The sequence below is a fragment of the Caloenas nicobarica genome, chromosome 9 (assembly GCF_036013445.1).
Source record: "Caloenas nicobarica isolate bCalNic1 chromosome 9, bCalNic1.hap1, whole genome shotgun sequence".
NCBI classification, from domain to species: Eukaryota; Metazoa; Chordata; class Aves; order Columbiformes; family Columbidae; genus Caloenas; species Caloenas nicobarica.
The window spans coordinates 22,881,253-22,898,856 of record NC_088253.1 but is presented as its reverse complement, the minus strand read 5'-3'; the positions used below and the strand labels follow the sequence as shown (position 1 = coordinate 22,898,856).

Sequence of the window (17,604 nt, the reverse complement as noted above, 5' to 3'; positions counted from 1 at the left end):
CTGGCCACACAACTTTAGCAGCAAAGCAAAAATATCATTAGCTGGGCCTTGTAGGTGTTTTCTGACCTCCCTCTCCTGACGGGCCACACATCTTCCCTAAGGACATTCAGTCACTGAGCTAGTAGAGGTTTAGTAGAGCAAAGCTCTGTTACCTTGTAAATAAATTAGGATATGGGATCACCCTGACCATAAGGAAATGGTTTGGTCACAATTTAGGTAAAAATGGACAGCTTGGCACACATTACAGATTATTTTCTTGAATAAGCCACAAGGACACTACCAACATTGTGCCACTGTTGTGATTTAGGACTTGTAATGCCACACAAAGAAATAATCTTGTGTCACATCCTAGTTACCTATAGCTTCTGGGACTTGAAGCTAGAGAGAGTTTCAGCTGCAAGAAACCACAACAGTCAGGAATAGTTACAATCTCCTCCTACTTCAACAAGGGTTAGGAAGGGTTGCGGCTGTACCTGGATTTCCTGGACCCAGACGGGGAGTGGGAAACTGAGGCAGACGATGATCTGGAATGAGATCTGGAGAGAGAGCGAGACAAGGACCTGGATCGGGAGCTGGAACCGCTGTAGCTGCTGGCGCTGCCGCTGATGCTGCCGCTCACGGTCCGCCTGCAAGACAGCAAACAACAGCCTCACCTCGCTGCGCTCTGCTGGGAAACAGGGCTAGAAATCACTGATCGGGGACGCTTTGAGCATGATGCTGTTGTCCTGTGTTGTGTACAAGATCAGTGCTTTGCAAAGGTTAATGGTTTCAGATGGTTCTTCTCAACCTTGCATCCCCATTCCGCACAGTAGATGTTTTATGCAAGATTGAATAATGCTAATAAGAGCCAGGCAAAGAATGAGCTAAAAGCACCTTAATCCTGTACTGATATCAGGAGCAAACGCTTCCTACAAAGAAGAACTGCGAACTGCTTGACGCAGTGGGACTCGCTGGTATTTCAGGCTATAGAAATAATTTTACACATTTTTTGCGACTATCACACCAGTATTAACAAATAGAACTGTTTGCCATTTGCACAGCAGGGAGAGTGGAGGGCAGGGGGTTTATGTGGGTATAAGCACAAAAAACCCCCTAAGACTGGAGTAAAGATTAAGGGAGGGTGACTAAAGACATCCAAAATTATTATTAACTAGTTAAGGTAAGTGAAACAGAAGCTACAACTGATAGAGTTTTTAGGGAAAAGAAGCTGCCATGATCAGTTTTCACCTATGGAGACATCACTGCTCAGCCTAGGCCTTTTCTTCAGCTACCGAGAAGAAATAAGAGATGTAATTCCCATGCAAAAATAAGAATTGACTTGCGACGTTTCTGAAAACGTGAACAGAAAACAGACTTACAGCCATCTTCAAAACACAGGAATAAAAGCATCATCCAGTGATCCAAGAAAACCACCTACGCCTTACTGCAGGGATAAAACATTCTCGGTGCTCATGAGACAGACATTTCCTTTAAATACATTCCTTGCACATCGAGCTACTGCTTCCACAGGCTAGGCACACAGGTATTGTACTGCTATTTCTAAATTACTAATGTAAGAAGGATGCAAAACAAATTTCAGTTGCGCTTCGCCGACCTCGAGTCCCTCTGAGAACAGGTGATGCTACCTGCATTTATCCTGTAACATTTCTAAATACAGTGGTAAAATGGATTAAGCCTGACAAACTGATTTAAATACAGACAAATGCTCCTTGTTTGAAAACCATCAGAAGCCTCTCTCATTTCAAATGCAAAGGGAGGAGAAAAAGGACAACATAAACAATTAGAGGACAGACAGAGAACACTCGAAACATTCGGGATGAAGCCAGGAAGAGAAAGCAGAGCAGAGGAGGCAGCGAGATGTGTACCAGGGAGATTTCTCCTCCGCTCCTCCAGCAGCTCTGCTGGATGCTGATGAACCAGCTCCTGGGACCACACACAAGAAACACTCCCTGCATACTGGCACGTGTTTGGAGTAAACAGGGCCCAAACCCATCACCACAAATCTCAACCCTCCAACGTGTCAGATCTGTGCTCTGGACCAAACACACCTTTGCTGTGCAGCCTCCACAACCAGCTGCTCCCAAACGTGCCTTTTTTTTTTTTTTGCACTGCAGACTCTGCTTTTTGGCACATTTGTCGTTGGACTCCATGATCTTACGGGTCTCTTCCAACCAAAATGATTCTGTGATTTTATGATTTCACATATTATCCCCCCGACCAGCCTTCAGAGACAGGAGCCACTTGCTGTGGGAAGTCATCACATTCCCCCCCAACTCCTCCTCTCTTTCCACATTTCCTTCCTGCCTCAGGAAACATATTTCTCCTTTAATCCTGGAGACTCCTTGGAGTTGGTACTGCCAGGAGAAGCCCAGGACCTGCTCTATCTTCCAGCAGATCAAGCCGCACTCCACCCCACAGCTTTCTTACCTCCTGGGTGGAGTCCTGGTCTGACGTTCCTTCCTTCTCGCCTCTCGATTATCCCCTGGCTTGGCTGGCTCCGGTGTGGCTGTTGTAATTTTAGCGAGCAGCTGAGGGACTGGAAGGGCAGCAAGTTTCTTCACAGATTTTTCACTACAAAAATCAAAATTTTCATGTGCGTGATCAACGTTGGTAGATACAGAACACGGACATTTTCAAAAGCGATGAAACGCACTAATGTTTGTTAACTAAATATTATAAAGATAGAGTTGCTGTAGCTATAGACACTTAGCTATTTCATCAAAATACCATCAAATAAATACAAATTCCCTTAAAGGGATCTGTTTCCCATATTGTAAATCAAGCCACCTTTTCGCAGACAAGTTACTATACAACAGTCAATTTTGGAGACATTGTAAATTAGCTAATGAAATAAGCTATGTGGAATCGCTGTTTCCTATCCATTTGATTTTGTGCATTTTTATCCAAAACACGTACACGTACTTAAAATCTCCCAGTCAGGCTTCAGAATCAAATGCACAGAGTTTATGCCAAAATGCTCTTTTTCATTCCATCACATGGAGCAGGAGGGTGCAAACGTCCCTTGGCTGTAGTTACCCTGCAGAACATTTCACGGGTAACCCCACGGCAGAGGATCACTACACGACATTTTTTCCGACTTTATTTAGCACCCACTGTGCGAGACGGGAACCGCTTTGGCTCTTCACGCTGCTCACTCCTGAGCACTCCAACCTCTGCTCTAATAGTTGGTTACTACTCAACATCCCCAGCACTGACGTTACACCTAGTATTAACTGGGGCGGAGGCGGACATCTGCATACAGAAATAGGGACTGTTAATTCCTCCTCTTGTGCTTAAGAATATCTGTGCTCATCCCCTGCAGAATACAGGATTAGGTGCATGCGATATTACGCAGCAAAACCAATCCCCATGCCAGAGCTGGCTGGTGCCCTGTGTCACCAAACCAGCACTGCAATGGGCACTAGAAGGTGTAAAGACATCACTGCAGGTGGGGAGCGTGTCCTTAGAGGGCTGAACCCTCTGAGTTGAGAAGAAAACATTTTAAAAAAGCAGGTACAAGAAGTGTGGCAAAGGGCATTGTCCCACATTCTGGAGAATTCAGGGGATTCCCATGGTCTCATTTATTTGCAGGTCACCTTAACAGAGGTGACATCACTACAGTGTTGTGTCACCCTCCAACATATCCATAATTTACTACGTGTTACAGGAGTTTGTGAAATAGCAACTTCAAGTATTTAGAGGAGCAGGAGCACTGGCATAATCTGTCGACCCAACCGCTTAATCGCCATAGCACCGTTTTGATTTGTCTCCAATATTAAAAGTAGATGAGGCTGAACTGTTTCTTTATTCTACAGCTGCGTATTAACTAAAGCTACAGTAGAGGAATGAATTGAACTTTCTTGTAGCTCCTGTATAAACATATATCTGCACACAGAGAATGTTTAAATAGTAAATCATGCGTGTGTTTAAACACTCATGTATACATGATGGGCCTCAATGTGGCACTTAGGGACAGAGTTTAGTGGTGGACTTGGTACCGTTAGGTTAATGGCTGGACTCCATCTGAAGTGTCCTTTCCAACCTAAATGATTCTATATAATACTTAAGGATATCTGTACATTATAACTCAGACTTAATAAGTGAAAGTGTCATCATTTAATTAAGTTTGTGAAGCTAAGCGTTCTTCTATGTGGGTCATATTTTGCATCTTCCATTTCTTCCTTAAACTGTCAAGCAGGTGAGAAGGGTCTGACTCAGGGATTAAACTACTACTTGGAGGTTTTTCTGCATGGCGTTATCACGACGGAACGGAAGCCTTACCCTTTACCCGCCGCTGGTAACAACTCCCCTTTAGCCTTCGCAAGCGGCTTGTGTGGAGACGGTGTTGGAGAAGGAGAGGGTGAAGATGAGAAGGACCGTGACCTAGAAAGGAAGGACAGAAGGACGGAAGGATGGAAGATAATTTTCTCCATAAAATAGAAATGTCTAAATAGCATAGAATAATTTTAAACAAAATATGCACCAAACAAAATATTTATATTTATTTTCTGGGACTGCAGAAGGCTTTCCTGGCTTTCAGTGCCAACACTCCCTTCTTTGGTCAGTGGCTGCATCCCAGGAACTAGTTCCCGCGGGTTTGAGCTTATCCCAGTTTCATATCCACACTCTGCTCAGCAAAACTAACTCCCATCACCAGATCAGTTGTAAAAGTAGAGAACAAAAGGAAAAAAATAGGGTCAGCTGCAAAAGAGACACTCTCAGGTAATCCCACACCAACATCTGAGGCTTGCTCAATACCCTCTGTATTCTCTCCTTAGGGAGAATACGTCTACAGGAAAGTAAGTAGGATTTTGACTTGCAAGTTCAGTGTGATTTGTTTCAACCTGCTTTATGTTCCTGTAAATCCCAGTGCAGTCGACAACCTTTCAAACAGCAGCAAAAAAAAAAAACCAAACCACAAACACATCTTGGGAGAAAGACAGAAAAAAATACATCTAACTGGATATCTGTATTTCTAGAACACAAGGAGAAAAATTAATCAGAGTATATGAAAGCCAAGAGATCAAAGGGCAAGAGCTATTTCCTAAGATCAGGACTGACCAAAGAGGCAAATCACCCACGGAGCTCAGCAGATGCTGGGGTTCTGGTGATTCACCCCGCTGCCAAGACTGGAAGTGCCCTTCTTGCAGCCTTGAACTTCAGAGAGCCAAGAGGCCTCGGTGACGGGCTCGCTGGGGAACACTTGGGCACCTGGGTGTTTCTCACCCTCCCACCTCCAGAGACAGGCACGTTAATTTAATCAAAGTGTGTCACCTACACTTGGCGTCGTCCTGCAAGGAGCAGCCTGACGCGGGGTGGATGGGGGAAGGTCAACCTTGAATCGAGACCAACTCCCAGCTGAGCCTTTCCTGGGAGAAACCAGCTCTCCAGAAGTGATGCTGTGTGATCCGCTCCGGGTATCTGTGTGATTCCAGCTCTGAAGAGGTGCCTATCTAGGGAGCCAGTTCTCCTACTATGCATATGCCAGACTTGAGAAACTGTCTGCAGGGGCAAGGAAGTGGCAGAATAATAAAACTGCCTGTGTTTAATCAGCACGGGACACCAACGTGCTACTTTGAAGTGTCAGGACTATCAGAAGACACAACTGCTTTAATAAAGAAATGTGATTTGCCTCTTTAAATAGAAGATCCAGTGCAACAGAAAAGAGATGCCAGTAACTTTTTTCTAATCATAAAATGCAAATGATGGAAACATTTATCGCAGCCAGGCTCCTACAACCGCTCGGCTACCGCAGGCATGGGAAACAGCCTGGAACTCGTGGGTGGGGGTACTGGGGAGAGGAGGGGGTGGCTGACATATCTGCTTCATCCAACAACCCAACCAACAGGCTGCCTTGAGCCTTATCGTATTTCCCTCCCTCAGGAAAATGGCTTGAATGTTTTATTTCAAGAGTTGGCTATTTGGTTTTAAGTAGCAGCAGAAATAGCTGTTTGCAAGTGTTTGGCAAACAGTACAGCATTACTTTCAAAGCCAAGGAGCCTTTACCTGGACCTGCTGCCTGAGAAGGAGCTGTGTCTTGAAGAGCGACTAGAGTAAGAGCTGTAAGAAGATGATCTGGAACGAGATCGTGAGGAACCTGACCCAGAATAGGTGGATGAACGAGAAGAGGACCTGAAAGAAAAGGATTAAAATTCAGCACTTCTTGAGAAGTCCCCTGAGACCAAGGTCTTGTTTCCCATATTCTCTTGCCAAGTTCTCAAACACTGCTCCAAAAATTCCCTGCCTTCTCCTGGGTGGTCTGCCAGGACTACAGCCTCTCCTCGGTCCCCGCTTTGCTTTTAGAGAGGATCCCGCTGTTGCTACCCCCTTTGCACCCTTAAAGAGGCCTCCCCCTTCTTTAGTTAATGACTTTCCCTCCCTTTTTGAGAACTCTGTCCACACAATTTTACGCCTTTTCACCAAGCATTCCCCTGGTACGTTGGGTTACACAGGCTTGAGAAAACAGAAAAATCTCAGGTGCAGTGATCCCAGCTATCTGCTTCAGGAGGACTTTGGCTTTTAGATCCCTATCTTCAACGCATGTTCCTCATTCCTCTCTGATACTTTTTCCCCCTCTTTTCAGGAGCTTCAAGTTCAAGCACTTAAAGAAAATGGATCCAGCTTATGCCTCAACTCTCCCAGGTTCAGGGGGCATCTTTCTGAAAAGTGTTTTTTATCTCACATGTGCTGGTTTCCAAGCTCCACTGCAGTCTTCTAAAGCTCTGTCAAGCCCCCACAACCCCAGTTTTTCCTTGCAGCATCAGCCTGGTCTTCCTGGAGTGGGGTCACCTCATCCCCTCAGCACTCCTGGAGTGAAGAGCCTTCAATTTTTACCACTTCCAGCTCTTTCTGCTCCTATTAAGCTCAGTTTTCACCTAGGTGAGCTACTGATCATCTTGGACTGCTTCCCAGTCTAATTTCTCTGAAGTGATTTTTCCAAGGATCTGTCTTTTCTTCATCTTCGACAGATCACATCACAGCACCCACAGTTAGGTGACCCCTTTAGCTTCCATCTCACTACCTATGCGCTGGTGTCCGCAGCTGTTAACTGAGCAGCAAGTCTTGAACTGCTTTCCCAAACATCTCAACATCATCTACTGACCAGAGAGAGCCACATCACATTCCCTGACACACCAACGAGGCTCAGATGCCACACGCTCTTTGCCTTCCCTCACCTTGAAGAGCCAGAGGCAGATGCTGAAGAAGCGGAGGTTTTTCGGCGCCTACGGGCACGGCTGGGAGACACAGAGACGCCGAGTTTCTTTTTGGGGGACTTAGATCGGCGCCAAGGGTCCTTCCATTCATCCGCTCTCTTCGACTGAGCGGTGGTGATGGCGGTGGCCTCCTTCTCCTTCTTTGGTGGCTCAGGTTGCCGGCTGGAAAACAAAGGGGAGTTAAGTAGCTGGGAGTTTTTTATGTAGTAAGGCTGATAGAAGCACAGGGCCAGGAAAAGATCTGAGAAATTCATCCTTCATACCAGTATTAGCTCTTAACCTTCACTGCGGGATAATCAGCCTCATTTTGGGGTGATGAAGTGTTAGAACATTTTGTAAATCACTGACTGCAAGCCCATCAAAGCAGCAGGACCTGCAAGTTTTGTGGACTACTCTGTGGCAGTGACCTGCCAGCTGATTTCAGCTTCAGCTCTTGGCCTTCAAGGATGGGAAAAAGCACATGCAAGAGGAAACCTGGTTCTTCTTATGCCTGTGCCAAGTACGCAGAGCTGGAGCAACCCAAGCCTGGCAGAGACTCCCGTGCAACAAACATCCTAAACAGACTGAGGACAGGTTTTGAACATGCATTTGAAACACCTTCTCGACACAGCAAACTGCTGGGAACAACCAGTGGGCACCGAGGGAAGAGATTCAGCCCGAATTACCCTCCTCCAGTTCCCTCATCAGGAGACCACGCGGGACTGTGTCGCCAGCCTTACCGTGGCCAAGAGTCACCCAACTGTTCTCAGCCGTACAAAGGGGACAGTTACCTCAGCAGCTGAGCATAAAGCAATTTATAGTGGCTGTTTTATCACCATATTATTCTGTAGGTGCTTATAAACGCCATCAAATATGTGCCTTCCTGTTGTTGATAACCATGAAGATGTGACTAATCAGGCCAGACACCCTCCATCTCCTCCCTTCCCTTTTAAGGTCTCCAGTTGCGTTTCCCCTTTTTCTTTGGTTTTCTGGGCTTCCCTTCACCTCCATGACCCTCTGAAAATAATTCAGTGTTAACTTTTCAGCATCTGCACTGAATAGTTCCGCAAATATTCCAGGCTGAGTTTCTTCAGGCTTAGATTTTATTACCTCTCTTATCTACGGGTGATTTAACTTGGGATTTTTCCTCACCCTTACTCTAATCTGCACACAACTGTTCGATTACCCGCTCGTAACCTTCTCCCTCGTGTTTTATGCAAAGTCTGTGCTTGCTTAAACGTTTATGAAGTCTGCCATGCTCATCAAATTACCAGTACAATGATGCGCTTATTCCTTTTCTCAAAATAATGAACCCTCTTTGCTCTGAGAATTTGGGGGAGGAAAAGCACCTTCCAGCGCCGGGTTCAGCCAGTACCACCCCATTAGTCACAGGACCAAAGCAACCACTCCCCACGCGCCTTCCTCCACCTTTTGAGATAAAAAAGCAACCTCCGAGTTTTCTAATAATTCTGTGGAGCGCGTTTCTTGCCACAACACTTTTTCAACAGATGACAGGATAATTAAAGCTCTTCGTTAGCAGCCTGTTCTGCCCTTTGAAGGCTTCACTAGTCACTAAGAATTCTCACCACCTCCTTGCTTGGCAGTATTAAGACACAGTCTCAACACAGCTGAAACTCCTACGGCCTCTCACCTCTTCCCTGACTTCAGAACTTGTATTTGTTGACTTTAAAATCCAGCACAGCATCCCACTCTTCCCCTATCTTTGCTGACATAACCACAGCAATTTTACAATTTGTCCCACATCTATCTCGGTATATACAGATTTTTATGGGAGGAGAAATTCTTCTTTCACATTTACCTCTCCCACAAACACCATCCCAGCCTCAGAAGAGGACGCTTACGTATTAGCACACAAAATTGCTGACAGCCTCGTAAGAGAGGCCCAGGCAGGGTTATGGCTCAGCATTATTCACCAGCATCTTCATTTAGCATCATCGCCCTTCCAGCGCCGGTGTGACATAGGATGTTTAGCACAGCACGTTATTTGCAGTGGGTTGGTCTAGTTTGCCACGTTACAGCCACAACTGTATCTGAGTATCTAATCATGGAGAAAGACCATGACTCTGAATAAGCAGTTGAGATAGACAGGATCTATTATTTATACTCTGGTAACACTAAATAGTCACAGCCAGGATGAAGCCCTCGCTCCAGCAGATGTAGTACAAACTCGTTTTGAAGCCATCTTGACCTCTGGAGTATTTTCAAAGCAACTAAGCACAAAGCAGGATGAAAAAGAAGGTTGGGAACAGCCTACCCACCTCACAGCAAGTAGAAGGAGAACACCAAGCAAGGATGCTCAGTGCTCTGTGTCCTGCTGTGATGTCCCTTCCCAAGGGACCGCAGTCGCCATCCTTTGGGAGATGCAGGGGGAATATTCTGCTGACACAGGTGGGTAGAGGCAGATCCACCTGGATAAAACCTGCTGAGAAACTTTCCACCGCAGTGACCGAGGTGACAGAAACACGAAAGCCAACACTAATAAAGAACCTTGTCCCTCTCCAGACAATAGCTTTTAGAAAGGAAAGCCTCCTACGGAATTTATTATCCTTCTGTCAAAAAAAGCAACCTGACCACATTCACATCCCGGGAGCCAGACCTCAGCTCCGACCCCACGGGGGAACAACTTGCGCTGAACTCCACAGCTCGGAGCGAAGATGACTGCAAAAGAAATCTCATTACTTGCACCTATTACCTGGTTTGACGCAATTCTCTCTCGATGAAGTCATTTTCTGGGGGAAAGGCTTTTTACCCGAGGAAAACCACAACAGAAAGCCTCACTTCTAGAGAGGCTTTAGCTTTTTGACTCAGCAGTAAATACATCACCATGCTATAGCCAAGAAAGAAAGATGATGCTCATGTCAGGACATTTTCAAAGTCTTTCCTCAAGAGTTACCAGCGTGCCCAACATGTAGCATCACCAAATAAACTCGTTCAACTTAATACAAGGGCCCGGTATCTGATGCCGCTTGGCTCGTCTCCTCCAGCGGAATCCAGGAGTCAGAACTGAAAGTAAGACGGAGCAATCGCCAAGATCCTCACTGACATCTCAATTACAGCCTCTACGAGTTTCACCAAAGAGACTATTCGAGGCTCGCAGTCCATGAAACAGTTGGTGTTTCAATCAAATTTACTCTTGCATACTGATACCGTGCGGTTAGGCCAACCTAATGTGCTTCAGCATGGAAAGAGGCTGGCAAAACAACTCACATGCTACCAAAGCACGCGTCTGAATCCCCATCTCCCTTTTTCAAATTATTCCAATTTTTAGGAAACATTTCAGGTATTTGAAAATTCACACCCTGATTAGGTAAGCCTATGCCACAAGGTTTAGAAAAACTTAGATGGAATAAGAGACAAGACAGACTGACCAAATGCATCTTAATTTCCTTCCAGAGCTCCTGCGTCACCAGGGCACAACCAAGGTCTGCAGAGCATAGCTATTTCCGAAGCCCATTTTACCCTTAAAAATAACTAAATGCTTTATTTTCCAGAACGAACACATTAATGCATATTTGGCTGGAATCTAATTACAGCAATCAAGCGGAGAACTGAAGCTGAACGTGGCTTTGGCAACGAGAGGAGGAACAAAGCGCAGGTCCAGCTGGCAGAAGCCAAGCGCGGCGCGGGTCAGCCAGCTCCCCACCGCACGCACGCCGGCTCCCAAACAAACCCGCTTTGAAGCACGGCGCTGAATTTGACAAGAATTTGGCCGGGGAAATGTGGAGTCGCTCGGCTCAAGTTTTCCTCCTCGTGTTATTATGCAAACGATGCTGCAGCATTTCTAACCTTGGAGGGGAAAATAAGCTTCCTGGGGAAAGCGCTTCCTTCCTTCCTTCCTTCCTTCCCCCTCCCCGTGGGACGCGGTTCCCACAGGTAACGCAAACCTTGTCACCCACCGTCACTGGTGACGTCAGCCTGGCTCCGGGGCTGCTGTTTTGGCCGGCAGTTACAGCTCAATTTTCTGAAAGAGGAAAGTCCACCGATGATTTAAAAGCCTTTTCGTTTCTTACAGGAAAGCGAGCGTTGCGTCAGCAGCACCGGCACGAATTTTCCTTCAGTGTCAGTGGAATTTTCCAAGGAAGAGGACTCGAGGAATGACTGGAGCCATGTGCCAAGGCAGTTGTGAAAGGACCTGCAATTGCTGCAAAATAAACTCCAGCGATGTGCATGCACGCTGGAACACTTTTCCGTCTGTGACACAATAAAGTCACTTGTGTGGCTGGAGAGGGACAACAGCTCCCAAAAGCCACCTACGATGGGAAATGCTGAACCTTGGAGCTGCTGCTAATTGATCTTGGTGAAATATTAGCAAAGGACACGCTTTTCTCAGGATGTTTCGATCTAAAGCAGAGTTATCAGTTGCTTAAAAGAAAAAAAAAAAATTCTTCAAAGCCTGATGGGGCGAGGCTTTTAAATTAAATAGTGGAGATACAATCTGAACCTACAGTATGAAATCATCACAGCAGGCAGATAAACATATCGGAGATGTGATCTACCCTAAGGGCTGAGCATTTGACGCCTTGAGAGCCTCCTCAAGATGAGAAGTACCCGCGTGCAGCGATTCTGCCCCAGTCTTTGCAACGTTTTAATAAAATCCAGTGTGAGAGATCTCGCCAGTAATTCCATCTCTGAAACGTCAAAGAAAAACACATTGATATCCACATCTGAGTCACTCGATGCCCTTCATCTTGATTTAGGGTTAGAAAAATCTTTCTCCTTTTACTGTGGAAGGGGAGGCAGAATCATGAAGACTAACGAGAACTCCAGTCAACAGAAATGCTTCGTAGGGAACTTCGAAAAGTTTTGCTGATTTGGTTCACAGAGAGATTTTATTATCGTTAACTCCCCAAACGAACCGGGAGCATAACCAAAAGCGGAGCCGTCTAACCAGGTTCCATTGCTCCGGCTGGAAGCTGCACCACAAAAAAAACAGGGATGTAAACAAGTCATGAGAATGTTTATCACCACAGTGTTCCCATACGGGGCACGCGAGTCTGAAGAACTGCAGAGCAGCATGGGGAGAAGGGAAATCCTCCCAAATCCTCTTCTGAGCGTTGCTGCACCATGTAGCACTGCAGGCAGCGTGGCAGAGCCGCTGCGTGCCCGAGGAACACAGGTCTGGCTCAAGGCACGGCCGATAAACCTCACTTCAGCCTGGGAAATGCAACAACCTGGGGCCGTTTGCTTCTCTTAACTCGCTGCACCCCAAGAAGCCACTCAGGGAAGGTGCGGACACCCGGAGAACTCGTCTGTGCATCCCGATGGAGGCGGCTTTTCCCCCTCAGTGACTCCTCATGGATGTTAAAGTTAATTCCGAGCCCTCCAGGGTCCCACCGATGCCTAACTTGAAACCTGGGGGAGCGCAGAGCTGTCTGTCCTGCCTGCTCATCCTCTTCTGGCAGGACAAACAGGAACACGTGAAGGATTTTCTGAGAGAAACAGGTGACATTTCCACAGGGAAAACTGACAGAAGACGAAATCTACCAGGCTACTGCACCATCTTTATACAACAGGATGAGATCATAGAATCAGAGAATCATTTTGGTTGGAAAGAACCCTCAAGATCACCAAGTCCAACCATAACCCACCCCCGGCACTGCCCCATGTCCCTGAGAACCTCATGTCCGTCTGTCCAACCCCTCCAGGGATGGTGACTCCACCAGTGCCCTGGGCAGCCTGTTCCAATGCCCAACAGCCCTTTGGGGAAGACATTTTCCCTAATATCTGTTCTTACTAAGCTGACCAAAACACCCAGTTCCATTTGAGCAACAGCGGCTTTCGTACAGAGCCCCTACACGCCAAAAATCAGCAGCGGATCCAGCCGGTGGCACGGAGAGACCACCAGGAGCTGTGGGGAAGACGACGACGACCCAGGAACACTTAGAATTACAGGTTCTTCCAAAAAAATGAGTTTAGTCGGTTCACGATCACATACATACACACAATCATGAATCACTCCATTTGCATTCCCTTACTTTTGCCATTCCTTTATCTAATCAACCTCATTCCAACACTTTCTAACTTGCAAGCCCTGAGTAACCTGCATTCATTGATTTTTATAAAGCATCTCATAACTGGGGGCTGCTGCTACCCCAACAGAAGCTGGAAAGAAGCACAACGCTCCTTCCTGAGTTTTACAAAGGATTTATGATTTGCTACAGAACGGCTGCCCTTTCTGACATTGTTTTAAATTTTACCATGTCCCTATTTGCAGGTGTTATTTTTATTTTTTAATGGCTGCGTAAGTGCACTCCATCGATACTCTTTAGCCCAGCTGAAGAAAACTTCCTTCCAGAAAAACTGTTGTGTGTGCAATAATCACAGGACAGTTCCCTGGGACGTTGCTCCTTCCTGGCAGCTTCGCTGTCACCTCCTGTCTGGACCCTGGGACATTTCAGGACAACAGCCGCCTCCTCACCCCACAAATTCTGGGGTCTGTATCATGGACTCTGACCAAACTTGTCTGCGTGGAAATAGCTTCTAGCTGATGCTTCAGGACAAGTCTGCTGCCCTCACCAGCGGGTCCAATTCCTCAACGTCCCTCCGTGCCTTGGAAATACAGCTGCTAACAGGTCCCATGACATGAACTGTGTTGCCTAATGCGCTCCTGAAACAATCAGATTCGCTTGGATGATGGCAGGATAAAGACCTGTGCAACAATAGGAGGATTAAAGCAAATTACTACGTGTGCAAGGCCTTTGCTTGCAGCTAAAGGCCAGCAGCCCGGGTAAGAACACCTTGTACTGCACTAAGTCTCTGCAAATAAAATATTCCATGCCACTTCTTTATCCCTGAAATGCTTTGCACAACAGTGAGCTAGACTGGCAAGGTAGAGATACAAAGCAGAAATCTCGTATTCAGCAAAAACCAGTCACAGCCTGGGGCATCAGAACTCGTTCTGGAGACGGGGAGCACGAGGACAGCCAGCCAAGTTATCCCTCTGATCCACCACCACTGTCCCGGCTTGTTGAAGTGTTTGGTGCCTGACGAGGGAGGAGGAGGAGAGGGAGGCATGACTTTACTAGCATTGCAATCTCAGATTATAAACTTCTTGGAGTGTTCATCTTAATCTTGGGGGGAAAAAAAACCCCAAAACCCAAACCAAACCAAACCAAAAAACACACAAAACAAAAAAAAACACAACAAAAAACCCCAAAGCACAAAGCAGCCATTGCACCCCCCTTCAGAAAAGGCCAATCCACATGTGACAATCCTACTTGACACTCCAACACTGCAGCCTCTTCTTTTAAAGGGTTCAAGGAACATTTGGCACCGAGTCCCTTAGGGTTTACAACCTTTGTTGTTTGTTAAGTTCTAATCCTCCTCATCTGTAGCAAGCAGCGATGCCAGGAAGTCCTCTGGCTTCTGTGTTATTAACCTTAACTACTCTGCTGCTGTTTAGAGATCAGATTAAACCTTCCTGCTTTCAATATAAGGGAAAGGGAATTTGTTTTCACATTCCTGGCCATGTGCTTTTTGAGTTTTCTTCCATCCCTTTTAACACCGCATTCCGTATATCACGGTTTATTCCTTCCTCCGGCCTCTACTCGACGGAGCTCGTACACTGACAGACAGACCGGAATCTACCTGTAATTACAGACACCCTCAGCGCTGCTGTTGGCAAAGCTCCTCGCCGGTTACACAACCTCTGGGGAGCAGTTTTCCCGTCTCCCCGGCTCGTTGGGAAGGGAAGAGCAGGCGCGCGTGGGCTCCGGCTGGAAGCGGCGCAGCCTTTGCTGCAGGAATGTTAACGGGCAGCTCGGCGCGTGACGACGCCTGGAAAGGCCGGACCTGCCAAAAAGCTGGGATGTAGTGATCAGGGAAAGCCCGGAGTCTATAAATAGAGCCGCAGGTGAGGGTTACGCCACCATCGGGCATCCTGCTGCCCGGGAAATGCGAAGCAATTGCAAGCGTTTTACACATTAAACAAACTCGGGAGCTGTTTAATCCCGAGGTGCCAAACCTGACCCTCCACGAAGGTATTTGGAGAAAAGGTGAGACGGCTCGAATAGCCACGTTGCCACGAGGAAGTTTGGAACCTGTCAAAAAAAGGTGACGTGGGAGAAAACGGCATTGCCCAGAGCCAGGTCACACCGCAAAGGTGACGGTGGCTTCTGGGGAACTGCTGGAGGAGGGGTGTCTGCGCCAAGGGAAAAGAAGCTGAGTTATCATGGAATCGTTCTGGTTGGGAGAGACCCCCAAGATCGTTGAGTCCGACCATAAATGCTTTCACTGTGTTAAAAAAAGCTTTTAAAAAACCTTATTCCTGCAGTTTTATTTTCTCAGCAAACACCTGCACACCTGTAAATGCTGTGGCAAGTGTTCATGTTGACACGGGTTTCAGCTGAAGTGCCATTGAGAGCACATGGAGATCTGCCCTCCACCTCACGGGGCTGCGGGGTTTGCTCCTAAGTGCTCCCACTAATTCCCCTCCACTTTAAGGGCAGATCCAGTGTGTAAGTGCTGACCTCCAATTTTTTTCCTTTAAGATTTTAAAGCTTCTCAGTACTAGCTCCCTATTCAACACAAAAATTAACCGCAAAATTTACAAATGCTTCTTGCCACCCGGTTTTAAAGCCCCACAAGATACAAAATCAAAAGCGAACCCTGCTTGCTGATCCTCCCACCGGCCCTACAGTCACCAGCGTTGCAGGACGGGACAAAGCTGAGGACATTTCCAACAATAGATTCTCTACAATTCACTTTGAGAAAGAACAGCAGTCTTAGAACAAAAAAAAAGGACTCTTTTTAATTTAGCAAGACTCATCTTAAGCCCGATTCGGAGATCCAAGAGGCATCCCCAGCTCTCTTAAATGGTGCTTATACCAGAGGGGGCAACACAGGAGGGGACATGGGGACCTGCATCCACAAAGCACGTAATGTCACAAACACCAGAAACCCCGTCTCAGGACAGGACAGACATGGACCTGTTGGAGTGGGGCCAGAGGAGGCCACAAGAATGATCCGAGGGCTGGAAGAGGCTGAGAGAGTTCGTGCGTTCAGCCTAGAGAAGCTCCGGGTAGATTCATTGCCGCCTTTCCAGACTTAAAAGGGGCTGATAAGAAAGACGGGGACAGAATTTTGAGCAGGGTGTGTTGCGACAGGACAAGAGAAGATGGTTTTAAACTAAATAAAGGAGGGGAGATTCAGGCCGGACATGAGGAAGAAATTGTTGCCCCTGAGGGTGGCGAGAGCCTGGCCCAGGTTGGCCAGAGAGGTGGTGGATGAACCATCCCTGGAGACATCCCAGGCCAGGCTGGACGGGGCTCTGAGCAACCTGAGCTGGTGCAGATGTCCCTGCTCATGGCAGGGGGGGCACTGGGGGAGCTGGGAAGGTCCTTCAACCCAAACCGTTTTGTGATTCTACCAGATCGGCAAACACGGCCACCGCTCCTACGCAGCAAACCTTGGGCAGGACTAACAGCAAAAACTCTCCCTTGTACAAAGCCCCAGCACCGGTGTCAAGGGAAGGAGGAAACAGTAAAATCGTCCTTGCGTGCGGTGATCCCGGTCACAGTGACAGTTAATGACTAACAACTCGAGCTGCCAATCAGCTGATGTCACTTTCATCATCATCATCACATGGTTCTGGACAGCAAGATCTCTTCAACACTAACCCAACGAGAGCACAAACCAACAGCAAATGTGGTAATTAAAGTGCAGAAATTATGGTTTTAAGTAAAGATTATAATTAAACGTAGCATATAATTAAAAGTATTCCTATAACCACCCTGGCACTGCTGCTGCAAAGCATCCACAAGACACATTCAAACTGTTCTGAAACTGCAACCTCCTCTTGGAAAAAAGGGTCATCAAAAATCAGCTTTCCATACAGTAACACCAACAAAAATTCTGGGTCAGAAGACTAATCTCTGCTCCCACCTGAAACCACACAATTCCATGTGGCATCTCGATGTCCTTCAGCAAGAAATTTGATACTTTCCCCTAATTCTGAACCAAAAGATGTTGTCTTATGGGAAGTTCTAATGTCACAAGTTCTATATTCAGCTCTAATATTTATACAGCGCTTTACAAAATATGCTTAACACACTGGTAAGCCACGGTACCTAAATAATTGACAGACAAACAAAATGGGAATCACTATTGAAATTCCAGAACTTTTAGTCTGTCTGGTTCAATTTTCTCCTTCACACAGGTGAGAACCAGGATTTTCAGAATAAAACGGGCAGTCAGAGTCAAGAAACCTGACTCCACGCTGCAATTCCACCGCAACACCTAGCAGAACCTAGCAGAGACTCACTTCAAGGCACACAGTCCCTTTACCTTTTCAAGCCTCTTTTGGGAGTTTTACCTAATAAATCTCCAGATGCTTGTGCTCTCCACAAACTCCCAAACCAGCTCTGATTCATCTCAGAGGACATTTGTCAAG

At 46.7% G+C, this 17,604-nt stretch overlaps 1 protein-coding gene across 6 annotated transcripts in view; it reads right to left on the bottom strand.

The window, feature by feature from the left end:
- Nucleotides 1–17,604, bottom strand: part of ZC3H18 (zinc finger CCCH-type containing 18) — a 48,125-nt gene that overhangs the window by 8,779 nt on the left and 21,742 nt on the right. For all 6 annotated transcript variants that reach the window (XM_065641130.1, XM_065641131.1, XM_065641126.1 and 3 more), the window contains 5 exons: nucleotides 7,176–7,376; nucleotides 6,007–6,132; nucleotides 4,282–4,383; nucleotides 2,428–2,571; nucleotides 474–626 (listed from right to left, as the gene is read on the bottom strand). In XM_065641130.1, coding sequence (XP_065497202.1) covers nucleotides 474–626; nucleotides 2,428–2,571; nucleotides 4,282–4,383; nucleotides 6,007–6,132; nucleotides 7,176–7,376 — 726 coding nt within the window. The remainder of the gene's footprint in view (nucleotides 1–473; nucleotides 627–2,427; nucleotides 2,572–4,281; nucleotides 4,384–6,006; nucleotides 6,133–7,175; nucleotides 7,377–17,604) is intronic.